At 36.9% G+C, this 22,968-nt stretch overlaps 6 protein-coding genes across 6 annotated transcripts; 4 read left to right on the top strand and 2 right to left on the bottom strand.

Annotated features, from left to right (window-relative positions):
• Positions 1-91: 91 nt before the first annotated feature.
• On the bottom strand, positions 92-1,853 carry EV154DRAFT_554149 (uncharacterized protein). The gene is made up of 8 exons (XM_051605169.1): positions 1,638-1,853; positions 1,527-1,590; positions 1,355-1,398; positions 1,199-1,259; positions 1,050-1,113; positions 743-771; positions 582-667; positions 92-430 (listed from the first exon to the last, which is right to left on the bottom strand). Exons 2-8 carry the CDS (start codon positions 1,582-1,584, stop codon positions 266-268), a joined length of 507 nt encoding a protein of 168 aa, XP_051454475.1. The 5' UTR covers positions 1,585-1,590; positions 1,638-1,853; the 3' UTR covers positions 92-265.
• A 336-nt stretch (positions 1,854-2,189) lies between these two features.
• EV154DRAFT_554148 (uncharacterized protein) lies at positions 2,190-3,038 on the top strand (the record flags this gene model as incomplete). The annotated part of the gene is made up of 5 exons (XM_051605168.1): positions 2,190-2,219; positions 2,272-2,390; positions 2,431-2,449; positions 2,652-2,825; positions 2,889-3,038. 5 exons carry the CDS (start codon positions 2,190-2,192, stop codon positions 3,036-3,038), a joined length of 492 nt encoding a protein of 163 aa, XP_051454474.1.
• Positions 3,039-10,004: 6,966 nt separating this feature from the next.
• EV154DRAFT_484459 (uncharacterized protein) lies at positions 10,005-11,008 on the top strand (the record flags this gene model as incomplete). The annotated part of the gene is made up of 4 exons (XM_051598655.1): positions 10,005-10,257; positions 10,325-10,770; positions 10,837-10,878; positions 10,940-11,008. 4 exons carry the CDS (start codon positions 10,005-10,007, stop codon positions 11,006-11,008), a joined length of 810 nt encoding a protein of 269 aa, XP_051454473.1.
• A 3,650-nt stretch (positions 11,009-14,658) lies between these two features.
• On the top strand, positions 14,659-15,692 carry EV154DRAFT_566740 (uncharacterized protein; the record flags this gene model as incomplete). Its single annotated transcript, XM_051605972.1, has 4 exons — positions 14,659-14,844; positions 14,899-15,219; positions 15,274-15,462; positions 15,540-15,692. 4 exons carry the CDS (start codon positions 14,659-14,661, stop codon positions 15,690-15,692), a joined length of 849 nt encoding a protein of 282 aa, XP_051454472.1.
• Positions 15,693-20,472: 4,780 nt separating this feature from the next.
• Positions 20,473-21,717, bottom strand: EV154DRAFT_322989 (uncharacterized protein; the record flags this gene model as incomplete). The annotated part of the gene is made up of 2 exons (XM_051594957.1): positions 20,473-20,539; positions 20,620-21,717. A coding segment is annotated over one exon (1,095 nt), but the record flags the coding sequence as incomplete, so codon positions are not given.
• A 10-nt stretch (positions 21,718-21,727) lies between these two features.
• On the top strand, positions 21,728-22,968 carry EV154DRAFT_322985 (uncharacterized protein; the record flags this gene model as incomplete). Its single annotated transcript, XM_051594956.1, has 1 exon — positions 21,728-22,968. A coding segment is annotated over exon 1 (767 nt), but the record flags the coding sequence as incomplete, so codon positions are not given.

The raw sequence follows: 22,968 nt of genomic DNA, 5'->3' as shown, positions 1-22,968 counted from the left end.
TTATATAAATCTTTATTATTGGTCTTTAGGAATGATAATGGGGTCTTAATTATTATATAAATCTATACTATTGGTCTTTAATATTAATAATGGGGTCTTAATTATTACATAAATCTATACTATTGGTTTGGAAGGCACATTTAAATAAAGCATATTGGACGGATTACGATGAAAAAACGATTTATTTATATAAAAAAAATAGAAAATTGGCTGCAATCGAATACACATACCCTGCATTTAGAACAATAGGGATCGCCCATTTGTATCACCTTGTATCCATTCGTATCACTGTAATTACTGTACATCCATTAATTTTAAGCATGCATCCATCAATTTTAAGCATGCATCCATTAATTTCAAGCGTGTATTCATTGATTTGAAGCATCCATCCATTGGTTTTAAGTGTCCACGCACTGTGTCGTCCATACCTCTAAAATATCCCACTTACAAACACCTTACGTGAATCCATTATCGCATCACTCATTGTCGGCAATGATGTCTGATTACACAAACCATTGATCCAACCATCATCGATCTTCCTTGTCGTCCAAATTTATATCGATCCATCCACTCTTACATACAAACGTACCAGCTGTGTTAATAAGAAACAAGGTAGCCATCAGAATTGCAATTAGGTCCGTGACGGAACATGGTCCACATAGTTCCACTAAAAAATGCATAAAAAGATCTATTGTTTAAAATTAGCTCAAGATTGGTATGTTTACTATTATTGAAGCTTTACCTTGAAACATACGTATCGTGTATTGTTTTCTAAAAGATGAGGTTAATAAATAAATAAAAGAAAACAAAAAAAAAAAAACTCGCTACAATATTATACCTGTCGTGATCGAGGCTATATACTTAATATATGACTCTATCTACACTTCTTAAATCTTTCATTTGATAATCCTAAATATAATTCTTATTGGTACTTTATATTAAATACTGATCATTTACTTTATGTACAGGCTTGATCTCATATGATCCTTCATACAAGTATAAGGCATACATTTAAATAATAACATAATATGAAAACATATGAAGGTTACATCAGCCACGTTGAGGTGCCACAGCTATCTTTAATAAGAACTACATTTTCCCCTGAATGTTGTGCTACAAGACATACACAGTTTAAGAATGAATGTTATTGTTATTGTTATTGACATCTCATTATGGTCTTTCTATATGGGATCATTACATCCGAGTATTATCTGGATAAATCTACCCATAACCGTCATCAGCCCATCTGTGATCAATGTCTGAAATAATGTGTATATAAAGACCCCCTTTTATTTGTTTAATAAAGCTTTAGTTTATTTTTGCAGTTTGATAATTTCACTTTGTTAAATTTTACATTTTTTCTTAATTCGGTATTATCACTCTCGAATTTCTCAATACCTATTCAAGATTACGGGGAATGACGTAGATTTTAAGCTGCTCAAAAAGCGGAGACGACTTCTTTGACTTCTATGCCTACAAGGTATTGGTGTTAATGTAAAGCTAGGAATGAGTCATGTAAAATGTACCATTATCTGTGAGCCAGGGAGAAAAAAAAGCTTGAGGGAAAATAGAAAATGGAAACATGGCTTACTGTTAATTGAATTAGTTTTGCATACGGACAAATAATAGAGTCTTACCCAACAATGTTGTCTGGAAATTAGACGGCAGTTTTTTAAGAAGGGTGGTAAGGAATGCTACTAATTGAAATGGGCGAACACAGATTAGAAGAAACTAACATGGCTTGTATAAGCGTGAGTATATTTGTTACCTCTTTCGATCGACACACTGAACTTAGCAAACTGGCATTATTATGAACTTACGGAAAAGAAAAAGAAATAGAAATGTCGAAGAAGAGATGTAAAAAAAAAATAAAAAAATAAAAAAAACTTTATCATCCTTTAAAAAAGCAAGGTCACACCAAATTTGGCATTTAAAGTCGATCATCATCCCTGGAAATAATAAGCCTGTATTTTACATAAAACATTAACAATGAGCAACAACAATACTCCCCGCCAAAAAAGACCTGACGTCGTCTTGACAGCTTCTCCTAGAGGTCCCGTCTTGAAAAGAAAAATCAAGGAGAGCAAGATTACGCTGCTCTCGCCGCAAAGGTAAACAGCTTGTCTGCCTGTGTTGCCGATCTGCAGCGCAAGTTAGACCAAGCCCCCGCTGCTGGACCAGTTGCCAAGATGAATAGAGGCAAGCAAACCGAGCTCGGTGTAAGATAAATTAAAATATGTATGTTTGAATGATTATTAACAAATATTACAGCGTTTGTTTCATCATGCATATGAACGTTGCGTCAACCAAGACAACATGCCGTTCAATTTGAATGGCTCAATGGTCAAGGACAACAGCCATGTTCGTGATCAAATCATAAAGTATTGCAAGTAATCTGCGTACTTTGACAGATTTCTCCTGTCAAACAAGACTGAGTTCACGAAAAGAGGTAAGAAAATCGTGGAAGGTGTCATTCTGTCCTTCCTGAACAACAAGAAGGTCAAGGCCAAGAATGATGCCAGCCCCCCCCCGACGTGATTCAGCTCAAGAGGGCTGAGAAAAGGGTTGATGAGAGAAGAAGTAGAGTAAGTGATACTTTTAAAATAAATAATATAAAAAAAAATTGCTAAAGAGTACCTTTTTCTTGTTAGAAACTCGCTCGTAGATTGGCCATCTACAAAAGCCATCCTGAGGAAACACCTGCTTTCGCAACGGCTGCCGAATGTTTGAAGGTTTTGGTAGACGAATGCCAGTCGGAAGAAGAGGACGTTCCCGGCGATAAGACATTGCTGGATCGTCAGGTGCCAACTTGGAGATCCAAGAATGTAAGTCCAATTAATATGACAATTTTTAAAAATTACTAACATTTGTGATACCTTCCTTTTCAGTTGAATGATTTCTTCAAAAGACTTGACAAAGTTCATGACAATGAAGCAACAAGAAAATGGGGTGAAAAGGATAGAGTTGATTCTGTGGTTGTAACGGCATTGCATCCTGATATTGAGAGAAAACTTCCTGCTTGGTCCAAAGCTGTATAAAAAAAAAAAAAAAAATTAAAAATACATTTAAAAAAATAAAACAACTTTATTGTTCTATTAATTTTCTATGAACAGTAAAAAATATATTAGTATTAGACAAAACATCAAAGTACATACCAATAGGTGAGTGAATGTTTGCAATTGGAAGGATACAAAGTTCAGACTCGTCTTCAAAAGTATTTTGAAAAACTCCACTGTTGATCGAATTGAACGTGGTGATCAGCGTTTGGTGGGGCTTGTAAAAATGAACAAAAGCAAAGGTGAAAGTGGAGACGACATAAATGTCATCTACGACATGAAGACGTACGTCATGTCTGAAGAAAAATTTAATCTGAGCAGGCCGCAACTGAGGAGACATACCAGCAACGTTGGGGTTGTAATATGCTCTTATAAAACTACCTCGGGCTGAAGCTGTTTCATTTGAGTTGTACTTGTGACCCATGATGCTGATTGTATTGAACTTTACCATCAAGTTGCTTACCCTACTTGCGGGTTGAGTACCGTTCAATAAACAATTATCAAGTTCCACTGATATAGAGCGATAATAATCAACCAGGTGACCAAATTGGGCATATGACAGTCGAAATGGTTTCTTGTTGAACTTTAAATGCCGGATAGTGGTTGGGGGCAGCACTTCATGACCATAGGCTTCACTTGGACTCGTTGTGTCGCCGTATGCTAGGAACGCAAAAATATCGAAAGTAGATATGAACTGTAAGATTTCCGCTTTCAAGATATGTTCCACATAATACTGCCGGGTGGCATGAATATCAACACCGATAAACAAATTCTTCAACCTTGTATCCAAATTGTTACCAAGACCCAATGAAGGGAATGTCCGAGTCAGGTCGACATGATGGACAGTTTTCAAAAAAGTCGACATGACCGTGTGTTCAAACTTGGGCTTTTTGTTTGTACTGACATTCTTGAGGTCCTTATTGCATCGTTCATAAAAGAAGGCCGAATGAGAGCATAAGGGGCCATAATCTTTTATTCCTTCAGCCAAGTGTAACATGTTGTGAGCGTTTGGATATAAACTCTCTTTACCATACAAGCTGGTGAAGCCGATGCAAAAACTTCGTAACAGGCCATGAGCCTTGGTAACATTTTCCTTCGAAATGCTGGTTGTTGACATGAGCTGTACCGCTTCGACAAACAACATCCAGTTTGCATACATGTCAACAGGAAGACGTCCCTTCAGGAGCAAGGGAGACAGACATACGGTGAACACCATATATTCTGCAGCTTTCATGTACGAAAATCCATCTCCAACCAGTATCTTTGTCGCGATTGAACCAGAGTCATAACCAAACGGAAGAATAATCTTGTCACTCATTAAAGCCATCTCTTTTAAATGATTTTTGGTGAGATGACCTTCTTTGATCCAGACCATTGACAAGATTCGTTTAGTTGTGCCCATGTAAAGATTGTGCATACTATCGTAGACTGTAAAACGAACAGGGTCAAAATAGTCAAGCAAATGCAGCTGAGACCATCTTGTACCATTCTCCTGAACCAGAGAGACCCTTTTAGCTTCGGTAGTAGCACGTTTCCACTCCTTGGCATACCTCAAGTTGCTTGCCTTGTTACGACGAGGCCAATTGTGATCTTCCCAGCCAGAATAATCACGACCAGGAAGGCCAGGTACGAGAGCAGGGAAACGCCGATCACATTTCCGACAAGCACAAATGCTGTTAAAGAAAGAAAAACCACATAGCTTGGCGGCGGCAGGAAGATCTGCAACTACGAGAGTCAGTGCAGCTCTTACAAAAACAGACGTATTATCTGGCAAGGACATAGTAACACCAGTTTTTAATAACATCAGTTCTTCAACCAGAGGAGCCAAATAATTGTTGATTTCATCCAACTTGCTTTCCTTCGGACCTGGCATCAACCCTGCAAGCATAACGTACGGTCTTGTGTCACGCATTTGCTTTGGCAAATTAAGGATTGACAAGTAGATGGCACCGGTAGAATGAGAACTGTAGGTGTAATTTTGGTACCAATCTACACCAATAGAAAGCATCAGATTATGGTCGGACTGATCAACAAACGGAGTCGTATCTTGTTCGTCTATCTTGAAGCTCTTGAAAACATCACCATCATACACGTCATAGTAATGGTCATCATCTTTAAGATTTCTTGATTTCCAAGCCTTGACGGAATCGGCAAAATTATCGCGCATATAGAACTTTCGTAATGTTTCAATGATTGAATTGTACATGTACACTGCCCTTGGTAGATACGTTTCAGCTTTTGTGACAGTGTACAGAGGTTCGCCACATGTTCGTGAAACATTACCCAGTTGATCGGTACGGGTAGCAGATTTGCATTTAAAGTTAGCCTGACGGCGGAGCTGGTCGTGCTCAATTGAATAAAGGTTGTGGCACTTTAAACAATCAACGTATTGTTTGACACCGTCGAACAAATAGCTATTCACACCAGATCGGTTTTCGAACGTAGACTTTTTTCGTGGAAATCTATAGCTCATCTCCATTAATTCAAGTGCGACATTTAAAAAACCCATGATAATTTCACTGGCATCTTCAGTAAGATGGGCGTTTAAAAAGAGCATCATAAGATAGAACACAAACGCGAGAGGTTCCGAAGGAAATAATCGTGAATCCGAAGTATCACCAGAAGCAGTGCCGGAAGTTTCACCAGGAGTATCACCAGACGTATTACCAGAAGTGTCTTCATCTTCGTTGGTACTATCCTCGGACTCAGTGTCGCTTACATATTCAGATTCCAGTATAATATCTATTGTTTTTTTTGTAAGACAATTTTAGTATATTGGTGGATATAAAAAACTGTGAATATATACAAGTCTTACCTTCGTCACAATGTTCATCAAAATCATCCGCTCCATGTGGATCATTCATTAAGCTGTCGCCTTCCGCATCGACAGAAGTGGATCCATAATTACGGTTCATAGAATCAACTATTAAAAAAAAAAAAAAAAAAAAAAAGATCAGTTTATGTGTATGTTGTATTTACGGTGTATTTAAGATACATACCTTGTGTTATTCCGTTCGACATTAAATATTGTTTACGTCGTTCTTCACAAACACGTTTATCAGTGTTCCCATAATGTCGTCTGAGAGTTGACTGGCAGACCATAACATAATCTGCGTCCGCCGTGCACGTATCACAGAAGCATGGCCGTTTTGGAGGGGCCATGTTTAGTGCTTATGAGAAAAATAGATAAAATGTATAAATGTGTAAAAGGGGGTTAAAATTGTGAGCACTTTGAAATATAATTTATATCAATGATTAAAGTCGACACATGTGTTGGGAAAGGTTATGTTTCATTTATTGATTTGGCAGGCTAAAAATATTAGGTATAAATGGCGCTTAAAACTCTCCGTATAAAAAAACGAAAACCTCTAGTTTTCTATAAACAATTACATCTTGTGTAATCGTGGGGAGGATATGATTGCTTCTTTTAAATTCTGTAAGATTATTATTCCCAACGCTATTATACTCGACGCAATTAAAAGCTTGTTCCTTTTTTTTTTTCTTTTTTTCTTCATTCTTTTTTTCTTTACTCTTTTTTTCTTTTTTCTTTTTTTCTTTTTTTCTTTAGATAATGTATATCCAAGTCAACGTAGGTGCGATAATTAAGTTAGAAATATCTATATGATAAAGAGCGGATTGTCGATATTGCAAAAGATGGGCAGCGATATCATCAGTAAGAAGCAGAAAGGTAACCACCCTTTTTTCTTTTTGTTTTTTCTTTTTCTTTAACTAGGTATTTGGATTAGGATAATGAGTAGACTGAATAACATTATTTTGGGTGAGGCATTACGACGGATTCAGACCATGTCTATAAAATATTGCTTATCTATAAACAGATCAGCGTCACTATAGTTACTTGGAGGAATGACGATTGGGATAAGGATAAAAAATGAACATCACTATTGGCGCTTATACACTGATGACAGTTATCTTTCCTATTGAATAATCTAGTGAATGTATCATCAACAAGACTGCGTTGTTTTTCTGATAATGTATTATCCAACTTTATTATCATATCCATCATACAAACGACGAAACCGACATCTCACATCCACCGTCTATTTGACGGGAACTTGACCTTTCATGACCAAATTTTGATACGACGTAGATCACAGCTTTACGCATTAGGAGTCCCGAGATCAGTCTTGTACCATGACTTTGGCTCACGATTTCGAGCTGGTAGTATCATCTTTTTTTCTTTTTTTCTTTTTTTCTTTTTTTTTAATAAATCAATACTTTTTGGAACTCAGAACAATCCCCCCATTTATAATAAGCGTGCAAGAACATCAGTTTTAAAGCTATCGCGATGAAAGTAGTACCATTAGAATGAGATTTTTTTTTATATACGTGGGATATTTAAAGTATGGGGAAATAACATTAACTGACAATTTATCGTATCCATTCATAGGCATAAAAAAAATCAAAATCAAAATAAAACCCAGACACAGAGACACCCCCCATCTATTAAAAAACATGTAAAACCATCAATTCTGAAGCTATCTTTACCAAACTAGCACCATTAGAAGGGGAATTTTTTTTGAGACGTCTCTGTATTTTTATGTTAAAGAAATTACCCTTTGATAAAAATCGAAAATTCATAATTATGGCCAGATAAACAAACTTTTTTTTTTTTTGGGGCTTGACCCCCCACACCCCCAATATGACTTCTTTTTTTCCTGTCTTTATTTACCTTTTTTTTTTCTTTTTTTTTTTTTCTTAATGATTTCTAGTCCAACATCATACATTACTTTGCTCATGTTTATAATCGACAACACACAGCCCCGAACACTACAAGTTTAACAAACACAAATTTATTGACCTTTGCATTGGATTTGAAGAAGCATGTACTTTACACCCAAAAACGTAAATAATTGGAGCTTCCATTTTAACAGCATTATAAAAAAGTTTAGAAAATCAAAACGCCTTTTGTCTCCAAATGCAGCTACAGTTTCAAAACAGGCCTAATAACACCTAATGTTCCTTACTCTCGTCACGACCGGACGACTGTATCTGTCTTGAAACTTTTAAATGCCCAGCCTTTGACCAGCAGTAAAGTTCGAGAGCTAATTTCGCAGGATTTAATAACGATAATCTCTATGAGTCTAGAATTTTATCAGTTCGTTATAAAATAAAGAGGATAAAGATGTCAGATTGATAACTAGTGTAGAGTAAAAGCCCATTATTATCAGTAAGAAAAAGAAATGATATGACTACAACGTGAGAACGTATTCAACTGAAGAGGAGTGTAATACTTGATGATTTATGATCAGACATATCAATATTTTTAATTCACTTCAATCTTACTGCATAAAAACTAAGCGAAAGGCTCGGGATAATGGAAGACTTCCAAAACTTTTTTCCCTTGATTTTAATTTTAATTTAAACTTCGCTTAAAGCATTTTCCGATTAAAATCGTTAAGGCTTCCAAAACGTTTAGACAAAAATTAATTTTAATTAAACTGCACAATAATTTTTTAATTACTTCGAACTCTATTTTCGAGAACATTTCTTCTGTAGTTCCATGTACCGTAGTATACCGTTCGAATTTGGTTTATACCAACAAGCCTTGTTCGGAAGTTATGCAATCTCCACACAACAGTAAGTATGTCATTTCTTTCCTGTTTGTGTGATGGAAGCTTCATATGGAGCCTTCCAAACGACTGTTGAAGACATCTCATTCCCCATTCAACGGCTTGTCTATGTTTGGTGATGACTGCGTGCTTCTTTTGTGTTTCGCGATCAGCTCGGTTCAAACCTATTGCATTTTCCTTGGGAACGCTCAATACCTTTGATGCGAATTCCCTTTTGCAAGGAAAAGCAGAGTCAGCAAGGATCTTGAAAGGCTCAGGGCATCGACGAGAGAGCAAATCTCTATATAAAGGAATAGAAATTTGTGCGTCATGCCATGAACCAGGACAGTTGTATCTATATATGTAATCATGCTTATCAGTATTCATTTGTAAACAAAACTGTTTTCATTTTCTACCTGACATAACAAATGCATCCATCTGGAGTAAAAACGATTACTTGAGAAGCAAAACAGTCGCCTTTCCATCCATTGTAATAAGCATTTTGCTCCAAAGGATCTTCAGGATGTTGGATCCTAAGGTTGAGTCCATCAACAAAACCAAAAACACCTGTGAGAACTCCTCTTTCGAAATCATTGGTTGTGTTTGACAAAACCATTTCGTTAAACTCGGCCTTTTCGCTTGAAGAGGGCCATCCAATCTTCCATCGTGGATCATTTGGTTTTGATCTAAACACCTTTAAAAGCGTTTCAATACCCATGTTCTTGGATCTACTAACAGTTGCAGCAGGAACACCAAAAATCATACCCAACGTCTCTTGCTTCATTGTATTATGGAGCCACATCAAGACTAAAGCAAGAACCATTTTGGCATCAAGAACACGAGGCCGTCCAGTTGGACACTCATTAGGATATTGTAGCTTAAACTCTTCATACAAATTTTCGAAAGCTTCCACTGTCAATCCCAAATGGCACAGGAAAGATTTGCGATCACGACCATTAATTAATGCTGTTGCAGCAGATTCGGAAGGATTACGCAAGCTTCTTGAGTTTATGTAGGATTGGTCCGCAATACAGCGGTTTAACTCCAAATGGTACAGATGGCATATAACAGCAGCCGAAAAAGCAGCAGTAGTAATTAAATTGAATTTTTGTTTTTTACTTGACGGCATACTTGTTTATTGTATTAAAGGAAGATATGAAAAAAGAATCGAATAAATAAAAGTAATCTTTATAGTTTAATCAATTTCTGTCCCTGTTTTAATATATGAAACAATATAATTTATGAAAAGAATGCTTTGTTTGGGACTGTCTCGAAAGTATTTAGTATTTAAGAGATGGTTGATATCATATTTACATGTTCTTTTATTATAATTACTTTTATAAATTCACATCAAACAAAAACCAATTATTCATACAAAATGGGAAACAAAAGCGGATCAAACAGATTTTCAGCCATCGAGCAAGACGTTTTACTCGAAGCTGTTCAGGATAAGTTACCTACTGGTGCTGATGAATGGGAGCTTGTACAAGTTTTTTTCAAGAAGAGAATGGTTGAAGTTGCCAGCCAAAATGGAACCGGAAACAATCAAGTGGCCGTACAAGTCTACGACCGTGACTCCAAGTCACTCAAGGCGCTTTTTGGGAGATTCAAAAATGCGAAGTCACCTACAGGTATGTAAAGGTTTAATTGATGATACTCTTTTACAACTATTAACAATAAGTGTTGATCATCCACTAGGTACTCCAAGTAGGGGACCTTTGAGTGTAAAGGCAAGGGAGATCGAAGAGCTGATCAAGCTTAAAACGGCCGAAGCTGAGCTAGGAGGAATTGATGATGAGTTCGAAGATGGTGATGTGGAGGCAGAGACTGTGGTCACGGCAGTGGGGGGAGGAAACAACTTTCCAACAATCGAAGAGCAGGCTGTGGAGAATGCAGCTGCTGACGATCAACACGCTTCCTCTCCTCGTTCGGTCTCTCGTACGACACCCATACCAAGAAAGACGAGGGCCGCGCAGGCAAGTAATCTGCAAGATTTCACAGACACTTTTGCTCATTACATGTCTGCGGCCATCAAGACCATGGAAGGTCCGAGCTCAGAAGACTCTCCTGGTGCCGGTGGTAATGACGTCTATGGAAGTCGTCTGACATCGTTGGAGAGCAGCTTGGAGCTGATGAGCAGCCAGGTAACAATTTATATTCTCGCATTACTTATTATTGAATGAGATTATCTAACTATATAAATGGAATAGGTGAATGATATGAGGGGACTTCTTGGTCAAATACTTGCGAAGGTAAGAACGATAAAAGCACTCATTCTTTGTATGGCAAAGTTCCTAATTGTTTTATGCTTAGATAAATCCCGCCGAAGAAAGTCATTCTTCTGAGGGTAATGAACAGAATAAGCGCCAAAGAAAAAAATAAAAAGTTAAAAAAATTAAAAAAGTTAAAATTTGACCTTGGTAGAGGGGGGGGGGCCTCAATAAACTTTGGCTGTAAATTTTTAAATTAAAATCAAGTTAAAAAATGGTTACACAAATCCAAAAAAAGGAGAAAATATTTAAATCCCGGTTAAAAATTAAATTTTGGAGTTTTGGAAGTCTTCCAATGTATTCTTAAGATGTTGTGTGCTGACTGTTTCAAATTATAAATACTGCTTTAAATAAAAACCTGGTACTATGGATTCGCTTCTGTGATGATATCAACAACTTATGATGAACCATCTTTTGCCCAATAAATATGTCTTACATAATTACAAAATATTCCAATACGAATTCATGCTAAATAGATACGAGAAAAGAAAGTAAAACCAAGCTTGAATTTCAGAAATTATGACTAACAGCATTCATAAAACGAACACATAGTTAAGTGATTATTTTTCCACTTAATTTGTAAGACTTTTCGATTCTCAGTCAACACCCACTTAATTTTTAAGACTTTTCGATTCTCACTTGGGCTTTTTATAAATTAAAAAAAAGCGCAGCTCAAAATGCTACCCGCCTCCCCCCCCAAAAAAAAAAAAAAAAAAAAAATAGGCATGGGGTTTCTACTAATACAGCGCACTGGAAGTCACTTTGAGGGTTAAATTATTCTTTTTATTACGCCGCAGTGTAATGCATGTTAATATAGTGAGGAATCCAAAAAGTTATAACGCATACAATGACATACTCTGAGAAATCAACCGTACGCGGTAAAAAAAAAAAAAAAAAAAAAAAAAAAAAAAAAAAAAAAAACTTTTTTTAAACTCCGGGATGAACAATAATCCTATCTACCCCTACATCAAAAATTCTCGCCCCAAACAAAAATTACATGCTGTTAATATTACTATCGTTCATAGCTCCATCAAAAATTATTCAATTTGAATAATTTTGCTTGCAAAAATATACCTTTTAATTATTTCTACAACATAGTAGAATTTAAAAAGTAGTTATTAACCCCAATCACTAGTTATACGAGAACTTCGTTCAAATCAATATAAATCCTCAAATATTTTTACTCATATCAAACATGTACGTTGCTAACATAACGCGCCATTATGTCGTGTGTACGCGTTTAAATAGTAGCTCCATACCTACGAATAAAAGACTGACATACTTGTCAGTCTTCGATATTGCTTAGGCTGAATACGAAAACTGATGTGTTCCAGATATCAGTCAGTAGGGAACTTATACTTTGGTTTAAAAAAGGAAAAGAAAGTTATTTTATTTATTTTTAGATTCAGAACCTATTTTATCCACTTGATTCTTTGGTCTTTTTCTCCGGCCCGGGTTAACCGGTTTAAACTCACTCCCCCGAAGGAGGCCTTATTTTTCCTGATTTTTATGTCTATCTTGTGCCCGGTTAGACAAAAGATCTAAAATATTTATTTTGTGCACATCTAGATATTTACAATTTTTATGCAGATCATTTCCCTAGATGCGTACCCCAATAGTATCTATCTAGTCTCTAGATAGATATTTAAACTATCCCTATCTAGGCCTAGAAAAACCCTGATCTATTTACTTCTATGGGTTAAATTTGCATTGATCTTTGCAAAGGTAAGGTACAAATGCACTCTTGTTTGGGCTTAATTTTATGATGAGCTTGTTGCTTCTCAGGCATAAATTTATATGTAATCTTGCATAAATAAACCCTGATCATGGTGGATCTCATGTTAAAATATCTAATGATCATGGTGTAGTTCAGGAGTTTTATTCTCCATCTATTGGTTTTCATTTTATAGATGGATGTATACTACTGGGTCAATTATTGATTGCTCATAGTAATGCTATAGTATCATTGGTTTCATATTCGTCATATAGTTTAGATGATGGAACGTTATTGGCTTTATTTTACAGATTGTTTACATTTCGTTTTTTATTATTGGTTCAAAAATAGCTCATATGCCTAAATCCATATCACTACTACTGTTGCGATTGGAGGGCTATACAAATTGGATAGGGTAAAAATATTGGATTTATGGTCAGAAAAGTGATTTTATTTGATAGAATTTGAGGCATCACAGCACGATCCATTAATAGAGAAACGAGAACAGAATAGAAAGAAGGGAGTCTGTATACGACAGAAAAGAGATTTTAGACGGCACGGCACTATCTAAAAAGGTAAGGGAAAAAGAATTCAGTAAACTTGACTACGGACGATGATGCATGTCTTACTTACAGTCCAGAAACCGTGTCTTCCTTGGCGTTTTATGATGCGATACCCGGAGTCAACTAGCAAGTGGAGAGGTGCCGTGGTCTATAGTTTAATTTTTTTTAAATACATTGCTTATATAAGATGGCCTGTAAACATTACCCCAAAAGACTATAAGACAACCCATATATACTATAGCATGAGCATCAGCAAGGACTTGAACGTTTATAAAGAAAGCAGTAATCTATGACTCAAATAATTAATAACACGTACACTTATGGGTGATATGCATGTCTTACCCGAGATGAATAGAAGGAGAAGCCGAATGTGTCACATACAAAAAACCATTGCGCGCTTGGTACAGAGAGAGAGATGGGACATGGGGTCGCTTGTCATTCTAAATAGACATGTTAAGTAATTGCAAGATACAACATGATGTGTATGCCCTACCCAAAGTAAACGCTAATAGAAACAGCAGACAGACAGGGCTTGGTATTGATAGAGATGGGGGTACTAGACGTAGCACAATGGAAGTATCTACCCGAAAAAAAAAATAAACAAACGGAACAACATAAAATAATGGGTATCATACCACTAAGAGACGTTGTGAGATATACAAATTCTTGATAAGAGACTTGAAGGAATAGGAGACTATTCAAATAATTAGCAATGGTCTCATTGGCTGTCAATGGGTAATAGACCGTACCTTTTATACAACTAAATGAGGAAACCAAATACAACGTGTACATGTAGACCTAAAAAAACTACAGAGTTGTTATTATCAGCACGTAATAGAAAAGAAACGCGTATTTCTTTTCATACCCTTGGAATAAGAAACAAGCCGTAACTCCTTGACCGTGTACATGCATAACCAGCAGTCTTCTAATTAGGGCCTAATTGACAGACAGCATGCTTTTGGAGAGTGACCCAGTTGGCAATGGAGCTTCTAGAATACCATAACTAGAGTTTTATTGCTACAAATGTAAAAAACCAAACAAAAAAAGAAAGCATTAGTAAAAAAAAAAGAAAAAAAAAAGGGCAAGGAGTTTTCTTACTTTTTATAACATGGACCTGTGTGGTGGAGTGTTTCTTTGTAATTAGAAGCTATAATTGAGCAATGTTACTTACAAGAATAATAAGGAAGAGTTAAAGACTTACTAGTTACTGCAAACCATTGCGAAAAAAAGTGTTAAGAAAAAAAGGAAAAAGGAAAAAAAAAAAGAAAAAAAAAACCTCCTAGATAAGAATGAGAATAAAAAAAAAAAAAATTAGGGTTTATAGATTGTTATGATCTGGCTTATTAAGGCAACCCCAAGTGTCAAAAATCACTTTTTTTTTTTTTTTTGACAGTGATACACTGATCACAATATCCATTTATTCATTTAAAAGGAAAACGAAAATAAAATAAAATACCCTTTACCTTTTTTTATTTAAACAAATCAATGGAACCCTCAACAAACTCATCTCTCTACGTTGCAACTGCTTCTTTTTCTGCTCGTAGAGGCCCAAGAGCGGATACTGTGGCCCAAGAAATTGCAGGGCTCAAAACTCGAATTTATGCTTTGGAGAATCCTACGGTTGCCGCTGTAAGTAATGTCACCAAAACTGGTAATGACCCTGAACAATGTGTAAGTAAATCTAACGTGATAAAAAAAAATGGTCGTTAATTTTGTTACGTGTAGGCCTTAATTCGTCAGTATTATCAAGACTGCATTACTGAAAAGGGCCTTCACGGCTGGGATTTCACAACCACTGTGATGAAGGGGATTAATCTCCCTATTTTTCAGTATATCCTTGAGCGGTTTAGACTGAAGGAGGCAGAAGCCTTTAATCCTGCTCGTCCTCTTCACAAGATGACCTTGACGAAAACAAAACTTGTCAAGACGAGAATCAGAAGAAACTTCGAGGGGTTGAAGTTTGCGGACCGCAAGAGACGCACTCACAGTGTAGAAGAACTTGGAGAGCTTGCACGTAAGAAGAATCAAGCTGCAAGACTGACTGCCGTAAGTACAATATTTAATTGACATCATTGTAAATCTAATTTTACCTTTTTACAGAAATTCAAAAGAAGAAAGGACAACTTTTTGAAGTATGAGGCAGACATTGTTCAAAAGTTTCATCCCAAAGAAAGTTGCAGGGCTTTTCTTGTAAAAGGCTACATGTCTGAGGATGAGGATGATCAAGTCAATGATCAAGGTCAAGCCCTTTCTTACACCAGCCTTCGTCCCAGTTGGAGATCCGATCAGGTAAAAATAAAAAGAATGAGTATTAAATAAAAAAAAAGCATAATGATCTAACGTACCTTTGGGTTATGATACAATAGCTGAACGAAATGTTTGATGAGTTGGATTCTCCTTCTGGGCAGAGAAATGTTGGAAGACCATTACCTCGTAGAATCAGACAGGTACCATCATTGTCTGTTCCTTTTGAACAAATTGGCCGCTTGCCAAGTTGGGGCGTCCGAGATGGCATTTGATTAATAAATCATTCTTTTTCTTCTTTTTCTAAATATGTATCGTGTTAAAATATGTTATATCAACGACACCTTAAAAAATACTCTCTCACCTTCATTGATGAATTAATTGAATAGCGGTATTAATTTTTATTACCTTAAAGCAAAATACGCTTGACTTTAATCATATTAGGCAGGTGATGTACATCATGTTTCAGATAACTGCATGAAAAAAATATTAGTCTCCTTTATTACTATTTCAAGTTTTATTTTCTTACAAGTTTAAATCAGGTCCACCATTCGACATTACCACGAACATTAACATGGCCAACAGTCAACACATGAATCTCCAGATCTTGAAACTGTAGAAGCAGAACCCGACTTTCTACTTTGCGTTTCCCAATCGTATACAAATACCTTTCCCCAAAACGCTCTTACATGTAGTCACCCTAATAATTTTCGTAATTGTAGGAATCACAGGCGTTCATTCAACACAACACCAGTATTTAATACAAGCGACCCAACACGTGTAAAGTGAATTACATGGTAACTGTTCATTCCAAGTTGCCAAACGAAGTGATTTCTCCCGCAGACCCCAAATCGACGATTTTTGTTGTCTGTATTTTAGGGTGCAGTAACGGTGATATATAATTAAGACAAATTGATGCCATATGCTTCTTCATTACCGCAAAGTCATAGACAGAGAGGCTCCTTCAATACGAGTTAAATATTCTTGAATTATTCCAATAATACATACGCCTTAATAAAAACATCTTTGATGCTATCTCATTCCTAAAAATGATGTGAAAGAAAAATATATATTGTAAGGTTTATAAAAAAAAATTGCATGTTACCAGAATTTAAAAGAATAATGTTTGAGCTAAATTAGTGATGATGTTGATATTAGTCAAATGTGATATCTTGATAGCAATAGGAGAGTGGATGACATGAACAGGAATGATGGACTCGTAAGACATGTCTTCAAATTCGTTTGCATAAACGCTCATATTATGATGAGCGAAAGAGCCCAATTGAATATCTGATTCCTTAAACCATCTAATTAAAAAATCATGCATTAGAAACTTTAAGTAAAATAAAAGACAGTACATATTACCTCACAAGGGCAAACGTGTGCATTATTTTTTCGACAACATTATCATCTCCCAAAACATCTGCAGAATGACGAAAAAACATCAGTACTTGCGCAGGTCGAAGAACACCAGAATTTGACAGGCATTTGTAATGCCGAGCAGCACGATCCCCAACTGTCTCATTTTCAATGATGATATCATTGTCATAATTTAAGCGGTAGAACGCACGGATGTATGATCCACGTGCGTTCGTACAAGATGATTCAATTGACTTGTAAACAGACCCGAACAAATCCAGTGTCACAAAAGGATACACGTTTCTGTCCGTGGTGGGAGCAGAGTAGGTGCAATTGTACACTTCGGTGTAATAGTCCAACAAGTGATTAAAAATTGCAGGATCCATTAGGATCGCATCCTTGACCTTCATACGTCGGAGTGCGCTTGGTGGCAGCTGCTCATAACCGTAACATAAATGATGGCCGTGGTTGATTGCCAAAAATTCGTAAAGTGAAAAAGCATTGAGGGAATCCACGTACTCATTTTCTACCCATGGATGAACATCATCGTACCCGTGAATATTTCCACCCGAAAACAATCTCTCTATTTTTTTGTTGTCATCCGATGCAAGTATCAAGTGTGAGTTCAGCGTCGAGTAATAGTCTTTGGCATGAACTGCACGTAAGAACTTCAACATAAATGTCTTCTCTACCGCGCCTTTACGATTCGTTTTGATGGACTTTATATCACAGTTGTATCGCTCAAAATTGAATATCCAAGATGATGGACCGGGGCCAAAACGTAACAAATTTTCACGCAAATGACTGTGAAAGTGCATATTGCTGACGAAAAGAGTTGGATCGTTATACGTCGTTACAAAATCGTTCAAGAATTTTTTCATATGGTGGTGCATAAGGTCAACTTCTTCCAGCGAGATCATCGGACTAGACAAATAAACATTTGCTGCAACAAAATCCATCCAGTTGTCATAGTATTCCTTAGGCAGCCTCATCGATAACAAGTATGGCGACATGGCCAAAACCCAAGTCTTAAACTCGTCACTCTTGACATGACCAAAACCGACATCACCGACCGTCATTTTTCTACTCATCGAAAGGCCGTCGTATCCAAAAGGGAGCACAAAGTTTTGGGAGCTGGACTTTGACATCTCTTTTAAATGATCCTTGGTAATCAATGGCTCTGTTCGGTTGTTTACCAAGTTATTTTCTTCACGCCAGATGTTACGCATCATTCTTTTTGCCGTTCCCATGAAGGTGTTGTGGCAAATATCGAATGCAACAAATTCAATGGGATTGAAATACGGAAGTCGAAGTAATTCACTGTATCTGACACCGTTTGCCTTTTCCAAGTTGGTTCTAGCGGTGGCAGTGGTAGCACGTTTCCAAATTTCGGCATCCAAACGATGAGTGACTGGATCACGAACAATCCAATCATCATTTCGAGGCGCATCTGCATAATTTCTTCGGTGAGTATGACCTGGAATTGATTCGAACAGATGGGTACAGTAATTACAGGCATTGGTTGAATTGTGAGAGGTCATACCAATCACTTTTCTTGTTGCTGGAAGGTCACAAGCAACCATTGTCAATGCAGCTTTGACAGTAACAATACCGTGATTTCTCGTTTGTATTTCAACACCATTGGACAACAAAAGCAATTCATCAACAAGAAGACGCAAATAATGATTCATTTGAAATGTTTTTGGCTCTCCAGGACCAGGAAGAAGACAAACAAGAACAACATTTTTTCTCAAATTTCTAACGTCGCGAGGCAAATTCTGAATGGTTAAATAAATTCCACCACAGCTATATACGCTGTTTGTATACAATTGGAACCAGTCGCAGTTAATTGTCAACATCAAATTGAAATCAGATTGTTGGACATATGGCATATCGTCAGTAGGATCCATCTTAAAGTCCCTCCATACGCTTCCATCATAAACATCCGACATAATTCCTGGAATAACAGTTCTTGACTTCCATCTTCTCACATCATCCACAAACCCTTCACGCAAAAAAAATGCCTGTAATGTTGATACAAGTGAGTTGTAATAAAATGATCGAATTGGTTTCAGTACGCTTCTGTTATTGACAGAGAAAAGTTTATTGCCACAGCGAGTTGATCCAGGAAAAGGTTCGACTGAAGAGCAGTTTTTTCCAATCAATCGATTTTTTTCAACTTCGGTGTCATAAGGATGAACGGCATGGCATACGGTACAGCTGACGTGCTCTTTCATTCCATGATACACAGTGGCACCAAGATTACACCAAGAAACAAATGTCTCGGCACGAACAGGGAATTTGTACTCGCTGTTGGCAAGCTTTAATGCAATATTGAGCATCACCATCAAAAGCTCACAACCTTCGTCGGTTAAATACTTGCCGTGAAACAAGAACACGGTCAAAAGAAAATAAACGCCAAAGGATCGGTAGGAAGATGAGCATTGTTGGAAAACCCAACAAAGGGATCTATTTAAAAAAAAGTTAACGCATATATTTACAATGGGCTTAACGTCGCTTCTACCTTCTTCAGGTTCAATGTCCTCGTTAACATCGTCCTCATCAGATTCTTGGCCTAAATCTTCTTCGCCACTTTCATTCTCGGTGTCATCGTTGTCTTGGTTTGACGCAACTGCAAATGGGGTAGTGGCTGGTATAATAATTGTGTTTAATTAAAGAACTCGTTAAAAACTATGCTTATGTTTATGAAATAAAAAATAAGATCGTTTACCATAAGTGTTGCTGGAATCAACTTCCATGTCACCTAACAAATAAAAAAAAAGAAAGGGTTTAATTTAGGTGAATGCGTCAAAATATTTCCGAGACCCATACTTGCAAGAATTAAAGCTGCACGTTTATCAGCTTTAGTATGGTTCAAAAGAGTGTTACGTGTAACTGTTTTGTAGCCATTGGGGCCTTTTCTGCATTCTGAGCATTTGCAATCGCGGTAAGCACTCGTGTTTTTAATAGGTCCCATTGTTTAGTTTGTTAATAATAATTTATAAAAAAGTGATTTATAAAAAGATGATTTATAAAAAAAAAAAGAAGCGAAAAAGGGGAAAAGAAAACAATGGCCCAGAAAGGTTAATAGTATCAGCGGAGTTGAAAGTACCCCACAATTTCAGCGCAATTTTTATGCGCGGAAGGAGACTCTCTTAAAAAAAGAAATAAGCCGTGTAATTTTAAAACAGCCATATCTCAATAGAATCTTAACCGAAAAATATAAAACTACTATAGAACGGTAGGCAAAAAAATAAGGAATCATATTTAATAAAGAAAGTCTGGGCTCATTTTTCAGGAAATTGAGAATTTCGTGCTTTAAGATGCAAATCCTTCATAAAAGGCTTATAAATAGCTTTCTTGTAATTTAGGGTGGTATGGTAATTTGTTAGGTTTATATCTTTGGGATAAAAAGGTCTGATTTTATTTTACATGCTTGTAAGAATCTTCTAAAGTCAAAATAATTTCAGCCAATCAGAGAACTGAAACGTGATATTCACGTGAATATCACGTGAGGGCACGTGATTTGGCTTTTTCAAAAACTTTTTTAGAGCTTAAAAAAAAAAAAAAAAAATTAAAAAAAAATCCATAGAAGCATGAAAGATAAATATATCAAACTAGTCCTGATCTTCTCCAAAGTAGGAGTGACTCAGGCTTAGTATGTTTAAGTGCTGGTCTATTGGCTGGCCTGACATACTGTCAGTCTTTTATTCGTAGGTATAGAGCTACTATTTAAACGCGTACTATATATAGCAGGAAGATACTACTATGAGTACAGTCGTATTTTAAGTAAGACGAAAGATGATTTTATTTATTTATGCGCATTTGGTATTTATACTGTACTATTTAATAGGGCCGAGCCGGAACAAGGACGAGATTCAATAGCCGCTGTCTTTTATAACGCGCTGGCGTTACTGGCTTAAATCTAGGACGCGTCTGTAGCTTACGCGGTATATTTGCTATGACCTGTGGATCTTCAGGACCGACAATACCCCCTTCCGAGACCATTGAGTGTCCCCACTCATTACTAGTTGTGTCCTTGTAGTTTGTAGTTGGCTTGGCTAAAAACTTCTTTGGAGTGCCCATACTTGCTGAATTACCATGGAATTTTGCTGGCAATAGCGGTTTTGACCTGTAGGTGAAACTTGATTCCTTTGGCAATTTGAATTTTTCTTTCGGTTGACTTGGGTAGTTTGTGGGTACACAAATAGGTACTGCTACTGGAGTGGCCTTGGTTGGCATTATTTTTGTAGGTGTGACACGTTTCTTGGCCTGTTTTTGTTTTAAAAAATCGACACTACTTTGCATTTTAATTGCGTGTGGACTACCAGGTGTAACTAGTTTTTCCTTTGATGAGCTGGCTACTTGTGCTACGGGCTTTTCCTCAACTTGTGCTGCTACTGGTGCTGCTTGAGTGTGTGATATGCTGTCCTCAGTAGTTTCTCTCCTAGCTGGCTTACTCTTGGGTGATGAATGGGTCGATTCTAGACCTTGCGAGCTGGCTTCAGAAATGTGTTCATCGATGATATTGTCACCAGAAGATATACTTTCGTATCCATCTAGGATATGCTGAAAATCATTACTACCAGTAGCTCCCTTCTCTTCATCCGGTCTATACGATGATGATAGTGGATCGTATTGCTTGATGGTATCTTGCTTTACCTCGGTATTTGAATCAACTACCTCGTCCATGTTACTTGCCTCCATAGCCTCGAACCATTTTTCTTCTTCATCTTGGGTTTTTGTGTGACCCGCCCGTCTCGAAGCATCTGCTTGTTGATTCACCACTTCAGGTTTGTCATCTGATGAATCTACCACAGGTGATTGATGGGGATGAGCTGCTGACATATTTTGGTTGCTTGGTGGTGTTGGTATTACAATTGGGTCAACATGATCTTGTTTGTTACGATTTGGCACGACAACATGGTGTCCCCCTCCTCCTCGATGTTGTATACACAAATATCTCGTAGTGTATACAAGCACTATTCTGTGAGTTACTTTAGCGAAGAAACTCGAAATAGTTATTTTGTGTCACCTCACGTACACGCGGTTTACACGCAACATCTGCATTAACAAATGATAAAAACAACTTATAAATAATATCACAGCTTACAATGCACGCATGGTCCACACATGCTTACTGCAATATGTTCACATTATAAATCATTCTCTCAGCCTGCTCTATTAATTGACAAGTACCGAAAGGACTTTGTCAATTCCTATATAAACCATCCTCTAATTCAATAATAAAACGATATTCAATTTACCCAGTCTCACAATTACCTTTTTCTTTATCTTATAAACTGTCTATCTTGTTTGATAGAACATTTTTTTTTGTGAAGAGTATAATAATTTGAAACTATCGTTTGTTACCCCTTTTTCCACCAATTTTTAATTTTTTAAAAAAAAAAAAAAACTGTTGTCAATGACAAACCCTATGCTCAACGCTACCATCGCTACGCGGTCTAGAGCTGCCAGTACAAATTCTAGTAACAATGGTGTCATTGAACCCATTACTACTACTACTTCTTTGGATGTCTCTGACGATGCCAACACATCAGCTGACGACATCAATGACAGTGCGTCAGGCAAAATTTCAGCCACAACGACCACCAACATCAACTCTAGTAACATGGATCTAGATACAGCCAATATGAAATCCCTCGCAGATCTGGATCTCGACAACTTCATGGATGTCACGGAAGTCCTCCACAATTTCAAAGTAGAGACGAATGCTTTAATCATTAAATTGGTCGTAGCTACTTCCGCCAAAAACAAAGATATCAATATGGTAAATAGCTTACACCAAGAAGTGAAATCAAGACAATCAGTGTTGAAGACAATTTTGGAAGCACAAAATCTTACATCAGATTCAGATAAGGAAAGTGATGCAGACAACAACGGAGACAAGCGCTCTACAGTACCGAACAACATGCCCTTATTTAAGTGGAACACAGCCACCAATTCTGACACTGGTTTCAACAGCCTCAAGGAATGCCTAATGAGGTTCGAGGACATACTAAACGCCCATGATTTGAAGTTGGACACTCATTGGAGACGGTTAATCGTATATTGCCTGTCAGTTGAACAGAGAGCATGGTTGGATGATTTTGTTTTAGACAACGCAAACACAGCTATATTGTACCACGATTTTAAAGCAGCTTTCATACAAAACTATGGAATAACCACGGC

Source organism: Mucor mucedo, assembly GCF_025094135.1.
Source record: "Mucor mucedo strain NRRL 3635 chromosome Unknown EV154scaffold_92, whole genome shotgun sequence".
In the NCBI taxonomy this organism is placed as follows: domain Eukaryota; kingdom Fungi; phylum Mucoromycota; class Mucoromycetes; order Mucorales; family Mucoraceae; genus Mucor; species Mucor mucedo.
This window is presented reverse-complemented; position numbering and strand designations above follow the sequence as displayed.